This window comes from Anabrus simplex, chromosome 3 (genome assembly GCF_040414725.1).
Source record: "Anabrus simplex isolate iqAnaSimp1 chromosome 3, ASM4041472v1, whole genome shotgun sequence".
In the NCBI taxonomy this organism is placed as follows: Eukaryota; Metazoa; Arthropoda; class Insecta; order Orthoptera; family Tettigoniidae; genus Anabrus; species Anabrus simplex.
The window spans coordinates 294729168-294745398 of record NC_090267.1 but is presented as its reverse complement, the minus strand read 5'-3'; the positions used below and the strand labels follow the sequence as shown (position 1 = coordinate 294745398).

General features: G+C 39.4%; 1 protein-coding gene across 1 annotated transcript in view; it reads right to left on the bottom strand.

Annotated features, from left to right (window-relative positions):
* Positions 1-16231, bottom strand: part of LOC136866781 (histone-lysine N-methyltransferase 2C-like) — an 811555-nt gene that overhangs the window by 717216 nt on the left and 78108 nt on the right. Inside the window, 1 exon segment of the mRNA XM_067143888.2 lies at positions 11726-11944. Coding sequence (XP_066999989.2) covers positions 11726-11944 — 219 coding nt within the window.

Sequence of the window (16231 nt, the reverse complement as noted above, 5' to 3'; positions counted from 1 at the left end):
AGACAGAAGTACATGGATACGATCAGTGAGAAGTTTCGAACAGTAGACAGTAAGCAGGTTCAGGATATAGAAAGTGAATGGGTGACATACAGGGATGCTGTAGTAGAAAGAGCAAGGGAATGCCTAGGAACAACCGTGTGTAAAGATGGAAAAAGGCGAACATCTTGGTGGAATGATGAAGTGAGAGCAGCCTGTAAACGTAAAAAGAAGGCTTATCAGAAATGGCTCCAAACAAGGGCCGAGGCAGACAGGGATTGGTACGTAGATGAAAGAAACAGAGCGAAACAAATAGTTGTTGAATCCAAAAAGAAGTCATGGGAAGATTTTGGTAATAACCTGGAAAGACTAGATCAAGCAGCAGGGAAACCTTTCTGGACAGTAATAAAGAATCTTAGGAAGGGAGGGAAAAATGAAATGAACAGTGTTTTGAATAATTCAGGTGAACTCATAATAGATCCCAGGGAATCACTGGAGAGGTGGAGGGAATATTTTGAACATCTTCTCAATGTAAAAGGAAATCATCATGGTGGTGTTGCAAACAGCCAAGCTCATGGGGAGGAGGAAAATGATGTTGGTGAAATTACGCTTGAGGAAGTGGAAAGGATGGTAAATAAACTCCATTTTCATAAGGCAGCAGGAATAGATGAAATTAGACCTGAAATGGTGATGTATAGTGGGAAGGCAGGGATGAAATGGCTTCATAGAGTAGTAAAATTAGCGTGGAGTGTTGGTAAGGTACCTTCAGATTGGACAAGAACAGTAATTGCACCTGTCTATAAGCAAGGGAACAGGAAGGATTGGAACAACTATTGAGGTATTGATTAGTATACCAGGAACCGGGCGAGTTGGCCGTGTGCGTAGAGGCGCGTGACTGTGAGCTTGCATCCGGGAGATAGTAGGTTCGAATCCCACTATCGGCAGCCCTGAAAATGGTTTTCCGTGGTTTCCCATTTTCACACCAGGCAAATGCTGGGGCTGTACCTTAATTAAGGCCACGGCCGCTTCCTTCCAACTCCTAGGCCTTTCCTATCCCATCGTCGCCATAAGACCTATCTGTGTTGGTGCGACGTAAAGCCCCTAGCAAAAAAAAAAAAAAAAAAAAAAAATTATACCAGGCAAAGTATTCACTGGCATCTTGGAAGGAGGGTGCGATCAGTCGTTGAGAGGAAGTTGGATGAAAACCAGTGTGGTTTCAGACCACGGAGAGGCTGTCAGGATCAGATTTTCAGTATGCGCCAGGTAATTGAAAAATGCTACGAGAGGAATAAGCAGTTGTGTTTATGTTTCGTAGATCTAGAGAAAGCATATGACAGGGTACCGAGGGTAAAGATGTTCGCCATTCTGGGGGACTATGGAATTAAAGGTAGATTATTAAAATCAATCAAAGGCATTTATGTTGACAATTGGGCTTCAGTGAGAATTGATGGGAGAATGAGTTCTTGGTTCAGGCTACTTACAGGAGTTAGACAAGGCTGTAATCTTTCACCTTTGCTGTTCATAGTTTACATGGATCATCTGCTGAAAGGTATAAAATGGCAGGGAGGGATTCAGTTAGGTGGAAATGTAGTGAGCAGTTTGGCCTATGCTGACGACTTGGTCTTAATGGCAGACTGTGCCGAAAGCCTGCCGTGTAATATCTTGGAACTTGAAAATAGGTGCAATGAGTATGGTATGAAAATTAGGCCCTTGAAGAATAAATTGATGTCAGTAGGTAAGAAATTCAACAGAATTGAATGTCAGATTGGTGATACAAAGCTAGAACAGGTCGATAATTTCAAGTATTTAGGTTGTGTGTTCTCCCAGGATGGTAATATAGTAAATGAGATTGAATCAAGGTGTAGTAAAGCTAATGCAGTGAGCTCGCAGTTGCGATCAGCAGTATTCTCTAAGAAGGAAGTCAGCTCCCAGAGGAAACTATCTTTACATCGGTCTGTTTTCAGACCAACTTTGCTTTACAGGAGCGAAAGCTGGGTGGACTCAGGATATCTTATTCATAAGTTAGAAGTAACAGACATGAAGGTAGCAAGAATGATTGTTGGTACAAACATGTGGGAACAATGGCAGGAGGGTGCTCGGAATGAGGAGATAAAAGCTGATTTAGGATTGAACTCGATGGATGAAGCTGTACGCATAAACCAGCTTCGGTGGTGGGGTCATGTGAGGCGAATGGAGGAGGATAGGTTACCTAGGAGAATAATGGAATCTGTTATGGAGGGTAAGAGAAGTAGAGGGAGACCAAGACGACGATGGTTAGACTCGGTTTCTAATGGTTTAAAGATAAGAGGTATAGAACTAAATGAGGCCACAACACTAGTTGCAAATCGAGGATTGTGGCGACGTTTAGTTAATTCTCAGAGGCTTGCAGACTGAACGCTTAAAGGCATAACAGTCTATAATGATAATGTATGTATGTTATTATTATTAATAACGGAAAACGAGTGGAAGGCAAATAATGAGTCACGTTAGTTTCAGGCATGATGGCTCTGGGTATATCACATCCAGGTGCAAGGTGCATGTACCCCAGCTGCAAAGGAAAGCCCAGATCTTACTGGATAAAATGTGGGTTTTTATTTTTATTTGTTTTTTTTTTTGCCAGTGGTTTAACGTGGCACAAAAACATAGAAGATTTTCAGTGATCCTAGGATGGGAAAGTACTGGGAATGGGAAGATAATGAGTGTGACCTTAATTAAAGTACAGTCCCATTATTTGCCTGGTTTTGAAAAATTGGCAACCACGGAAAACCGTCTTCAGGGCTACCGACAGTAGAATTAGAACCCACCCTCTCCAGAATGCAAGCTCACAGCTACGCTACCCTAAACTCGTAGCCAACACCGGCGGTGTATAAAGTACCGTACTTACGCGAATAATACCCGCACATTCTTTTTTTAAATTTGGGGCACGAAATTAGGGTGCGGGTTTTATTTGCGTCAATGTTGGCATTTTTTTTCAAAATCAGCCTTTCTAAATGTAGGGTGCGGGATTATTCGGTGGCCGGGATTATTCGCGCAAATACGGTGGCAGGGATTATTCGTGTAAATACCCGTATTAACGCGAATAATACTCGCACCTTTTTTAAAAAAAATTGAGGCACGAAATATTGATGCAGTTTTTTGCGTCAAAGTTGGCATTTCGTTTTTTGTTTTTTGTTTTTTTTTTTTCAAAATAAGCCTACCTAAAGTTAGGGTGCGGCATACCTGCCAACTTTTAGAAACCAAAAATAGGAAGATTTTTTTAATTCTTCGATTTCATCACATATATTCCACCACAGTCTACGTGAATGAAGGTCAGGATAAAAGACATATCTACAGTTACAATGCGAATTGACCATTGAATTTAAAATCTTAAACTAAAAAACATAAAAATGGTTATAAGAAAATGTACCTAATCACTCATTTATGACACTTACATACGAATTTGTCACAACGACACACACAACAAAATGCATAATACCGTATTTTCTCGCGTAATTAACGCACTTTTTTGACGAAAAATACAGGCGAAAACTTCGGATGCGTAAATTATTCAAGGAATTCAGATATTTACAAATTATTTACAATTCATTTTCATTTAAAAGATAAGTTACACAAATATAATATAAACACAATTGGTTCAACTCATTTGCGATTATTGTCATTTGGCATCAAATTCCTGCACGAGATTTTTTCTGAAAAGTCAAATAGGGCACATCAGCTAAGTTAGACACGTGGGTTTGAAGTACCGACACTAGAAAGTATTCTTCTCATTACGAGCTGACAATACGACCTGAATGACATACCGTAACTGCAAAAAAAGAAAACGTCCAACACGAGAAGGACCAGGCATTGAAGGAGGGACTCTGCTACATTACCCCCAACCGTTCGTATCCAATCTTGTACAAGTGACGTGTCCATCCACCCTTTTTCTTAAATACGAACGTGGATCAATCGCGGAAAATTTTGCTTTAGGCACTGTTTTTCGTTTTAGAACAATGTAAGGTGCAAGCTTTCTGCCATCAGCTGTTAAAGAAACTATTGCAGTACCGGTACATCGTTGCTGTTTTCTCGCTTCCGGTAGCGCGTCCAATAACACTGCATGTTCCTTTCTTATCGACTGTTCAACTTTGTGGCATGTGGAAACTGATTGGCGTCTGATCTCCGGTTCCTATAAGGGAGATCAAACATTCATTCACTTTACGCTTCGCAATCACAAAGCGATGAAAATGGTTGAAATCATTAGTCATTTCTCTTCGTAAAATTAATCAAGCCTCGGCTTTGAAATCCGAGACACTGATTCCATGTGGCGCGACTATCATTCTTTAAGGTACAGCATTTCATGAGAAACAGCTTATCCAACATTGCGTAACAAAATAATATATTTAAGCACATAATCCTCTACTTGGGGAAACTTGCCGCTTTTTGGTCCGCGAAATGCTTTGCGAGACTTGTTGGCCGCTTGAAGTGCACTTCTGTTACCGCGGTAGCGCACGTTTCATTTGGACACTGAATACGTGCTGCCCGCTGCTCTATATGTTTTGGCGTAATTGATCACCGCGAGTTTGTCTGATGCAGTATTACTCCAATGCTGCGGACTAACAAACAATTTTGAGATCACAGAGTGTCCCGTATCCGAAACACTCGTAAAACTAGTGCAGTGGCATTTCCTGACGGCTATTAACAGCACGTTGCCCTGTGTTTGAAATGCCCGCTTTCACAATAGGAAGCCTGCTACTTGAATAGTTGACATCTTTATTTCGAAACGCATCCGGAGCTGAGTGATGGATGTTCGAAGTTGTGGGTGCGTCAAATACGTGAACATTTCTTTTTCTCCACTTTGGACCCCAAAATATTGGGATGAGTAAATTATGCAAAGGTGTTAATTACACGAGAAAATGCGGTAGTTTACTTTATCATACGGTAAAATGAACTGAAATGTAGTCCGACTCGTTGGCTGAATGGTCAGCGTACTGGCCTTCGGTTCAGAGGGTCTCGGGTTCGATTCCCGGCCGGGTCGGGGATTTTAACCTTAATTGGTTAATTCCTACGGCACAGGGGCTGGGTGTATGTGTTGTCTTCATCATCATTTCATCCTCATCACGACGCGCAGGTCACCTACAGGGGTCAAATAGAAAGACCTGCAACTGGCGAGCCGAACCCGTCCTTGGATATCCCGGCACTAAAAGCCATACGCCATTTCATTTCATTTCAACGGAAATGTATAGGTATCGCTGAACGCTTGGAGATGACGTTTGTCATTTTTTGGCCATAACGAAAAAAAGAAAATGCCAGAAACTGTCACCGACACAACATTCAACTCATTAATATTATGCACTTAAATAAGCGAAACTACCACATACAAAACAATTCAATATGTCCCATACATTATTAACATACAACTTTGACAGAGGGGGGAAGCATAGAAATGCAAGAAAAAACACGTGGCCTACAACTCCGACGAAACAACGCACAGAAACGATGTTAACAGCGCGCGAACAACAAAATAACATTTTTTTCGTCCTGGTTAACGGAGTCGTTACTGCGCGCGAGCCTCTTGCTTGAAGGACGATCTCCGCTCCGAATCCCCAGCTGTATCAAGCACACACGCTGCTGTGGTGAGCGGGAAACAAGATTCAAGAAGATGGCGGACGAAACACTCACAAAATACAGTATCAAATAAATACGCTTGAAAATGAAGATTCGTAAATTACACAAGCACGGAAGAATTTATCCTCTATCCTAGGGGAAGAGTATTGGCCTTACTAGACGTTATATTAGTAAAAAATCGGAAGAAGTAAAAATAAATCGGAAAATCGGAAGACGAGTTAAAAACCGGAAAGTCTCCGGGTAAATCGGAAGGGTTGGCAGGTATGGTGCGGGGATTATTCGCATAAATACGGTATATGATGTTCCCTCATGTCCTCGTGAGCTGATTCCCAGCGGCCTTGTTGGTAGAGCACACGCATATCATACAATCCATTAACTTTATGTAATAAACAGGACTGTCATTCCACAGTTCAAATCCATATTTACCATAGTCAACCAACCACCAAATCTGCGATATTCACTCGTAATCTAACTATTAAAGAGCAATAACAACTACTAGTAGGCCACTACTTCAACACTATGCTTAAAGCAGCGAAACTGTACTTCACGTGTTTAACTGGTGCAAGCAACTTTTCGATGCCGCATTTTATCAAGACATTGATGTAGAATATCAACAGACATGAATTATGAATTTGTCATTAAATTTGCCACTCATAGTGCCAGGCCATGCGAGCTGCAGCTAAAAATGCCGGTGACCGGTCTATGGGCCATGTTTTTATTTCGCCTGTATCTTCATTCCGTGCTGCACGATGGCAGCATAAGTAATGCCAACGGAAAGATTGAAGTTTTTACAATCTGGAAATATCGATAACGTGTGGTATCAATATCAGTGGAGTTTTATAAAAAGGTTTCCTTCGACGCACTGCAAGTTTCGCAAGTGGTAGCCCTGCGCTCTGCCGCATCATAATACCACAATACAATAAAGGAGAGTACAAATGATCCACCTTATACCAATACAAAATATGTTGCTAATACAAGATCACAACATTTTTTTTTTAGGGACCTGTTTCGATGTCTTTGGGCACCATCATCAGTCACAATAGGTCGAATGAACAAAGATATACATATATATATATTATAATACAAATATAGACTATCAGTAATAAAATGACATTATATGAATGAAATATACAATGTGATGGTGCTTAAAAGTCATTCTTACAAAATTTACAAGTTAGGGACTCTACGGTCGAATTTTCAGTTGAACTTTTTGTTAGTGAGGAAAGACGCGATGTTTGTTAGCGCCTTTAAGAAAATTAAGAGTTAAATTATGCGTGATACATTTTTAAATAATATCCATATCTTAGCCCAATTTTCCCAAAATTTTTAAGCCCATGTATTGTTGGGCTTTAGATTTTGCCTGATGGGCCGAATCATTTAATATTAAAAACTTTATATTTGGTCCATATTGAAAGGAGACTAACATACAATAAAGGAGAGTACAAATGATCCGCCTTATATCAAAACAAAATATGCTGCTAATACAAGATTACAACATTTTTATTAGGGACTGGTTTCGATGCCTTTGAACACCATCATGACATTAAATGAATGAAATATACGACGTTATGGTGCTTAGAAGTAATTTTTACAAAATTTACAATTGAGGCACTTGATGGCTGAATAATAAAATATAAGTTAAAAAATTAACAAATGGTTTTAAAAGTCTTTGTCACTGTGTAATGCCTAAAAGTCTTAAGCCAGGCATGAATAAACAAAGGATGAAAGTTGACATCTAAAAGCTGACCTAAATCATTGTTCCTCTGTTGATAACATGTAACTTGGTAATGGCCTGTATCATCAGTTTTCATAAGGTAAACAATAATTTATAATTATTAATAATTAATTTAATGCCCTCTTTCCCATCAACTTATTTTAATTCAAAATTTTTCTTTTTCACACTTCAGGTCCTGCACTGGATCGAGAACTTTCTGGTTTAACAACAATACTTCTGTCAATGCCGTTAACACGATCCACTTGCTTAATTACTTTATATTTTATTGACAATAAATGACCGCCTCTTTAATATACATCGCTAGCCGTTACAACTGCACTATGGCCTAGAGCAATTTGTTACTTTCATTGATCTGTCTCAGTTTCATCCTTGGCTTTGACAATATGAAAGTGACCGAGGTATGAGCGATGCTAGTAATAACATTCCTTATGCGGCCAGATCCTGTTATGAATGGTGTAAAAATATCGCTCATAGGGTCGGTTAGTGCATGAATTTCAGTGGGCTTGGCAAGCTGATATGCAGTAGCAACTACTGGCTTGGTGAGGAAAGCAATGGGAAACTACCTCACTCCTCTTTTCCCTAGTATGCCTCTTCAGTGACGCCTAGGCTATCTGCTGATAGCTTTCAGTGGAAATGTGGAGGATCAAACCAGCCTTGGGGCTGAATACCCAACAACACAGTCGTAAAGATACGTGGAACAGGTATTGCCGGCAAATTTTCAACGGGTTCTCGTCGATATTATGATCCCAATTTTAAGTTAATTGTTATTAAACACTCGGAAGTGTAGAATAATTGTGCAGCCACAAGAAAATATGGCATAGGCCTAAGTAAAGCCAATATTTGGCGTCAGCGTGAAGACAAAGATAGTTAAAAAATGTGTGCTGAACAAAAAATACATTAAGTGGTCCACAACAAGGACGCTTTAAAGAAATCAAAAATGAAATTGTCAGGTATGAGCACGAAATAATGCAAGTGTTGAATGGCCATACCGTGGCACAATAAACTAGTTCGTTGAACTTCAACGTCCGCGATTAACCGCTGAAGTTGGCCGAACCCGGCAAGCAAGATGTGCGTGTAGCAGTAGCCGGTTATATCTGACGCAGAGTAAAAGTACCGTAACAGTTTTATAGACAGCAACAATATTTTCCTGACGGATCGCCGTATTGTAGAGACGCATGGAATAGGTATTGCCGGCAAATTTTCAACGGGTCCTCTTCGTTATTATGATGCCAATTTTAATTTAATGGCCATTAAACCCGTGGAAATAAATAATAATTCTGCAGCCTCAAAAAATGCGGTGTAACAAAAACCAATGTTCAGCATCTAAAAATAGTCTAAAAATGCATACTGTATAACTAAGGCATTCATATGATTTTACAAAGCACTTCTTGAGCCTGATTCAAATTTTTTGAAGGAAAAAGTGGGGTTCGTCATGGATTCGGAGAAGTACAGTAGGCCCTACTGTAATTTTTTCAGAATGAAATTAAACATACACTTTCACGCAGTACCGGATTTTGAAAAAAAAAAAAAAAAACAAGTAACCCATATCATTTCTGGAAACGCACGTTCTGAACACACTGATTGCCTTTTCATACCAATTTTAATGTGTATGGGTGGTTTTCCGACTTTTATACATCGGATATAATGACAATCCGTTATAGCGAGTGAATTTCCGCTGTTGTAAATTCTCGCTATAATGGACATCTACTGTATGTTAATTTATGCAGTAAGTACCATGATAAGTATTATATGAAGATACGAACATATGAACTTATAATGCGTTTTTTAAGCACGGATTCTATGTCCTTGATGACCAAGATTAACAAATACAAATTATGTGGCAGGTATGGCATTTAGATATCAAATCTACTAGGAACATAACAGAAATCTCGCATATCTTGATTTACTCACATATATTACTTCCGTCTACATAAAGTAAAACATAATGTACAAAAACAGAATATCAGTGAAGAATTCTGTAAATCACATATACCGTATTTCTCCGAATCCAAGACACAGGTTTTTTTCCAGAATCTCAAGAGAAAAATCAAAGGTTGTCTTGCATTTGCGACCCAACAGTAATGAACACCACTGACAGCTATGTCGATAACCACGCTGCTTCTTTTCACCTCCATCCATGCACACAAAAATCTTGTTGCCAATCAACATTCACCCCTTTATTATACATTGCTAGCCGCGGCAACCTGTTGTACAGTGCTTCTATGTAATGTCACCGGATCTTGGGAAATAGTGAAGAGAGAATGACATTCTATTAGCCTTACAAAAATGTTTCTCAAATCCGCAAAATGGCATCAAACCATGCGAGTCCCTTAGGAAGGCCACGGCTACTGAGTAGCAGAGTTGCTAAGTGTCTACTGTACACGACACTTAGTAAAATGAAGTTTTATAGACAGCAGGAATATTTTCGTGATGGATCGTCTTCTTGCAAAGACGCATGGAATAGGTATTGCCGGCAAATTTTCAACGGGTTCTCATCGATATTATGCCAACTGTAAGTTAATGGTTATTAAACAAGTGATGACGAAAAATAATTCTGCAGCCCCAAGAAATAGTTTCGACCTAACTAAAGCCAATATTCAGTGTTAGCGTAAAGACGAAGACAGCTTCAAAGTGTGTAAAAAATGCATGCATTCAGTGGCCCGCAACAAGGACACTTTAAAGAAGTTTGTTGCTACTATAAATGCTGTCAATTGTGTACAGTTTTATCTACAAATTATACACACACACAAACATAAACTTAATAACTGCCCTCTTGAACAAAACACTACTACAAAGAAAAAGAATAAGAAGACTGCAAAACTTGCATGTCAACCAACTATCAACGCAACAAATTCACATCATAAATTCACGTACTCAACTAACGACATGCATTCACATCCCTCGCTAAAACAACTCCACTCAACTCCCAAGACTGCCTCTCAATATACGTCGCCTGGCCAGGCTGCTAGAAGAATATGACACAACATGTTTTCTCGTAATTTCGAGAGTCTTCAATAACCTATTTACAATGAATGGATTTTTCTGTAACTCTCTAGTGCCAAAGATACATTGTAATGGACTATTACCGTGTGTTGCACAACATTGCATTGGAGTTATACACCATATATACAGGTAATAATAAATTATGTACTATTAATTACGTGTTCTTACATAAAATAAACTCATATTAATATACATACAGCAGATGTTTCATGACATAACCTCACAAATAATACGATCACAATTTATACCAAATAAAGTCTATACATAACTACGTAAATAATGAAAATGAAAACCTACAATTTGTTTTCCAGTCAGTGACTGGGTCAGGGAAGGAATGAATGAATGAATGAATCCATCTTGTGACGAGGATAGGAATTGTGTCAGCTGCCGAGGCCTGTCACACTCGTCTGGGGCAATGATTAATGACTGACAGATGAAATGAAATGATAGTGGAGAGTGTTGCTGGAAATGAAAGATGACAGGGAAAACGAGGGTACCCGGAAAAAAACATGTCGTGCCTCCGCTTTGTCCAACACAAATCTACGTACATATTAATACTAATACTAATAGATGTAAACAACTTCATAGCCACACCTCACAAGTAGTAATAATAATCATGATAATATCATCGAGCTCGATATTTTCATTATTTACCCATGGATTAGAGAATTGTTTCCAAGTTATACTAGTCCATCACACTTGCATCAAGTCAAAAAAGAAATTGTGAGGTATGTGCATGAAAAACGCAAAGCGGAATGACCATGCCGTGCCGCTGAAGTTGGCCGAACCCGGCAAGCGAGACGTGTGTGTAGTGGCACCTAATTGTACCCAACACTGAGTAAAAGTAACAGTATTAGACAGCAGGAATATTTTCCTGATGGATGATCGTATTGTAGACACACGTGAAACAGGTGTTGCTGGCAAATTTTCGTCGGGTTCTCCTTGATATTTTGATGCCAATTTTAAGTTAAAGATGATTAAACCCACGGAAATAAAGAATAAACGTGCAGCCGCAAAAAAAATACTGCATAACTAAAGCCAATATTTGGCGTTGGCGTGAAGACAAAGATAGTCGAATTTGCACCGCACAAAAAAAGGCATTCATATGATTTTACAAATCACTTTTTAAGCCTGATTTAATTCCTTTGAAGGATAAAGTGGGGGTCGTATTCCACTGAGGGTGGTCTTAGATTCAGAGAAATACGGCAAATATATAAAAACACACATAGCAAGTTCTAATTAGCTTTCCACTCCAAAGTGTATGCTAACAAACAAGGCACACAACTATCATGACAAACAATGTGGCGGAAAGAAATTTATCATAATCCTTCCTGACTCAAGGATTAAATTAACCCCTTCACATTAAGTTACCATACAATACATATAAATCCAACAAGTGGTACATACTTGCACTTAGCCAAACTCTTCTGTCGCCGTACTGTAACAGCCAATGCACCCCCCCGTGGACTTTTGTCTCCTGGTATGAGAAGGTTCTCCTCAGGAATGGGACTCATTATGTCAGACTTGCGAGGTGTAAAACCTTCTGGACAGCTTAAACGCATCAAATCTCCTTGACCTAGTTGGCTACGCTCTCCCATGTTGCACAATGCACAGACTTTACCAGGCCTGGAAAAAAGAAATAATAATAATAATAACAAGAACAGGTTTTATAATGTACATTTCACCACTAATGTTTATGATTATGTTGATATGATTTTTCATGTCAAAAATCCCAAGTGCACTGGTTGGGATTTGAACTAAGGTAGTCACAAATGCCACTGGCCTATTAATTTCCCTTTTTTTAAATTCATCAGACATCGAATCACCTTGGTGAAAATGAGAAACCTCAGCCTGATTACAGTCACTCAACTGGGTCAGGAATGAAAATGAAGCCCCATCTAGCAGTGAGAATAGGAAATTTGCTGGCAGCTAAAGTCAGTCGCACTCCCCTGGAGCAATGACTGACAGATGAAATGAAATAATACTGGAGAGTGTTGTTGGAATGAAAGATGACAGCATACCTGCCAACTTCCAAAAAGAGAAATCCAGAAGATGCAAAAGCAGAATTTTCTAACAACACCGCACGTGCATCACAAAGTCTTGGGACATAGTGAAAAGGGACAGCACGGAGGGAGATTACAAACAATACTAATACAAGTCAAATACATGTTATAATAATGTATGCAGGGCTGAGTGGCTCAGACAGTTGAGGCGCTGGCCTTCTGACCTCAACTTGGCAGGTTCGATCCTGGCTCAGTCCGGTGGTATGTGATGGTGCTCAAATATGTCAGCCTCGTGTCGGTAGATTTACTAGCACATAAAAGAACTCCTGCGGGACAAAATTCCGGCACTTCCAGCGTCTCCGAAAACCATAAAAGAGTAGTTAGTGCGACGTAAAGCAAATAACACTATTATTATTATAATTTATGACTTTGTGTGGCTATATCTACCCGAGTGCAGCACTTGTAAGGCACACTCTCCAATGAGGGTGGGCGGCATCTGCCATGTGCAGGTAACTGCGTGTTATTGTGGTGGAGGATAGTGCTATGGGTGGTGTGTGAGTTGCAGGGATGTTGGGGACAGCACAAACACCCAGCACCCAGGCCACTGGGATTAACCAATGAAGGTTAAAATCTCCAACCCGGCCGGGAATCCAACCCAGGACGCTCCGAACCGAAGACCAGTATGCTCACCAATCAGCCAACGAGTCAGACAATATATGTTATGATCACCCCTCAAATTAAATACACAATGTTACATCTTGATTCACCTGTTTTCACTTACCACTGGGAATAGTTCACACAGTACACAAACAGTGGTTTTCTGCACTTTAAACTTGCGAGTCATAATATGAATGTCACCGTAAAAATTAAACTAAACATGTATACTTACTTACAGATCGAGATGAGTAGCTTTCTTTGCTTTCTTCAGAAATTCTGGAGGAAAACTACTCTAGTAACATGGACCAGTACTTCTGGTTTTCAAAACAGAAATAGAATCCAGAATTTCAATTGGCATTGAGGACCTAAACTGATTTTGGTTCTTTTTCACAAAGCTGAACAAACGTTCACACTCACCATTGCTGTGCGGTAGTCAGAACAAAAAGCATTAGCCTGGATATCCTATCATACTTAGGGACACCATCAGCTCTACGAATCTTCATCAAGCGAGCCCATTTGGTGTCATCTGTCAGATTCTCACTCTCAACAGTAGCATAGTCATCAATCTGAAGAGCTACAAAATGGTTCTGAAGCACATTCATTGCATCCTCAACCGACTTACTGTCCTTCCTTGGCAGCAATGATGGAAATCTTTCTATAAAGAATTGTACAGAAGAAAACTGGGCATCTTCAATTTTTGAAACATCTGCAACCTTCTCGTGTTTCAGTACTTCATCACTGAGAGGGAACTTGTTAATAATATAATCGCATGCTGTGTAGAAGTAACCCCTGGCAGATGAAAAGAATATTGAAAGAATGTTGATAGAGATTCTTAATAGAATCGTATGGAACTTTTAATAAAAGGGAACTTTTGATCACTTTTGGTTTAACAAATCTGGAAAGCAGCTGCTTTAACAGGTTCATCATTAGTTCTAATAGTTTGTGACTGTGAGGGGAAGCACTCTGAAGTATAGAATTGAGATTCTCAAATAAAGGAAAGACAGCATACAGGAAGGCACCGTATGCCATACTTAAGCCTGATGACACAACAATTTAAAAAAAAAAAAATCTTCATGATTTTGAATGATGTTCTTATTCTTTAGCACAGGAGTGTCAGATTTTGAGACACATGTAAATCTTTTGGGAGCGACCAATTCTGACGACTCAGTAGCTCTCCTCTTTTCATGGTCTTTGGAACTACCAAGCTCGGCTTTTGGAACCGTAAAGGATGTTAAGCTAGTAGTTGATGCACACTGAGCATTAACAAGCACCTCATCTTTAAAGAAAATAAGTAGTGGATCTCACTGCTCAAACAACCTCTGCAGACACCTTCCTAATGACAGCCATCTTATGCAAACGTTGTTTTAGTATCTTCTTCATTTCCTTGTGGTGAAGCTCTTGGAATTTCTTAAGGCGTTCCTTCCTCTTACAACTCTTTTCTAAATAATAGAAGATGTTGACTAATAGTTCATCAACTTTAACAGGCAAACTGCTTGCAACTTTCTCAGCAGCCAAGTTAATCGAATGACATGAGCAACCCAGTACGAATACATATGACTGTGCTTCCCTTAAAACAGCAGCAACTCCATTCTTCTTTCCAACCATGACTGGAGTAATGTCAGAACAGAACACTACGCTATTTTGAATTGGTAATTTGTAACACTCTAACTGTGAAATTATCAAATTACCAATATTATGTCCTATTGAATCACCCACCAAGGCTAGGACAGACAACACTGAGCTATCTTTTCCTGCTCTGCCACAAAACGGGCGACGACAATAGGGTAAGGAGAAGCCAGTAGCAGCTCGTGGCTCAAATGGCAGGTAAGGCTAATATGCGTATTATTATTATTATTATTAATGTAGTTTGCGTTGCTTCTGGTGCAGTATATACTCACATATTAAACGATGTCATTACATTTTTATTGGCAGTAACAGTACAGTTAAGTATGCGGGATTCTAATTCATGCTAACAGTAAAATACTTCAAAAGTTATCTCATTTATAAAGGAACTGCGCTCGTCGATTCTTCTGCGATGCAAACAAATCAATCACTTTTCGGTTGAATTCCACCCAATCTCTGCAATGATGTCCTCATGAATACTAAGCACAGCTAATGTGTTTAAACGTTCTTGTCCCTTTGTCCCTTGAGTTTCTTAAATAAGTTTTTTTTTCTCTTTTTTTGAAAAGTTGCTTTACGTCGCACCGACACAGATAGGTCTTACTGCGACGTAAATAAGTTTTAACTCGTTTTAGAGTACTGAAACAATGTTCTGATTCTGCGGTTGAAAGTGGGGTTGTAAGTACCATTTATAGCTGCCTCTGTGGATCCGTGGTAGTGTGTCGGCCTCCGGATCCCAAGATAGCGGGTTCAAACCCGGCAGAGGTAGTCAGATTTTTGAAGGGCGGAAAAAAGTCCATTCAACACTCCATGTCGTACGATGTCGGCATGTAAAAGATCTCTGGTGATACATTTGGTATTTACCCGACAAAATTAATTAAATCTCAGCCATAGACGCCCAAGAGAGATCCGGTTTACTCTAGGTCCGCTAGATAGCAGACAGAGTAAACCGGAACGTCGAAATTGACGAGCAGACAGCCAGATGGCGTCAATTCGAAATGTCTGCAAACGGTAGCTGAGGCCATACGATTATTATTATTATTATTATTATTATTATTATTATTATTATTATTAGTACCATTTATGCTAGTTTGTGTACTTCTGGTAAGGTTGTTTCCAGACTGTTTTCCCTCAATAGGGTCAAAAGAGAAAGTACACTTGTTACACTCGCAAATGTATCATTCCTATAAAGCACAGTTAGTTCACTTTCTAACTTATCCTTCATAAGCATGGGATATTTCACTGCACTGGTTACAAGTACCCTAGGAAAAGCAACTTTATGTACTACAAAAAATTGTGGATCAATTAAAGAAAAACATTGTGTACACTGCGCTTCTTCGAAATGGCGTTACATCTTATTTAAAATTATGTCACAGGCTTCTTTAGCATCAGCACTCACGTTCACTTCTGTCCGCGCACGTTTTGTTGAGCATTCAGAATTTCGTTCCAACTCAGGCAAATTCCTTCTGATATCATTTATTGCAGTTTCAAAATACTGAATTGCAGTACGAACATTCAGGGAACTGGTTGATGATATCTGCAGTGTGTTGTACAGAATGTCAATGTGTATCAGAAAGGAATTTAAAAATGAGAGAAAATATTGGAATTCCTCATCACTCAGAAGATTAGATGG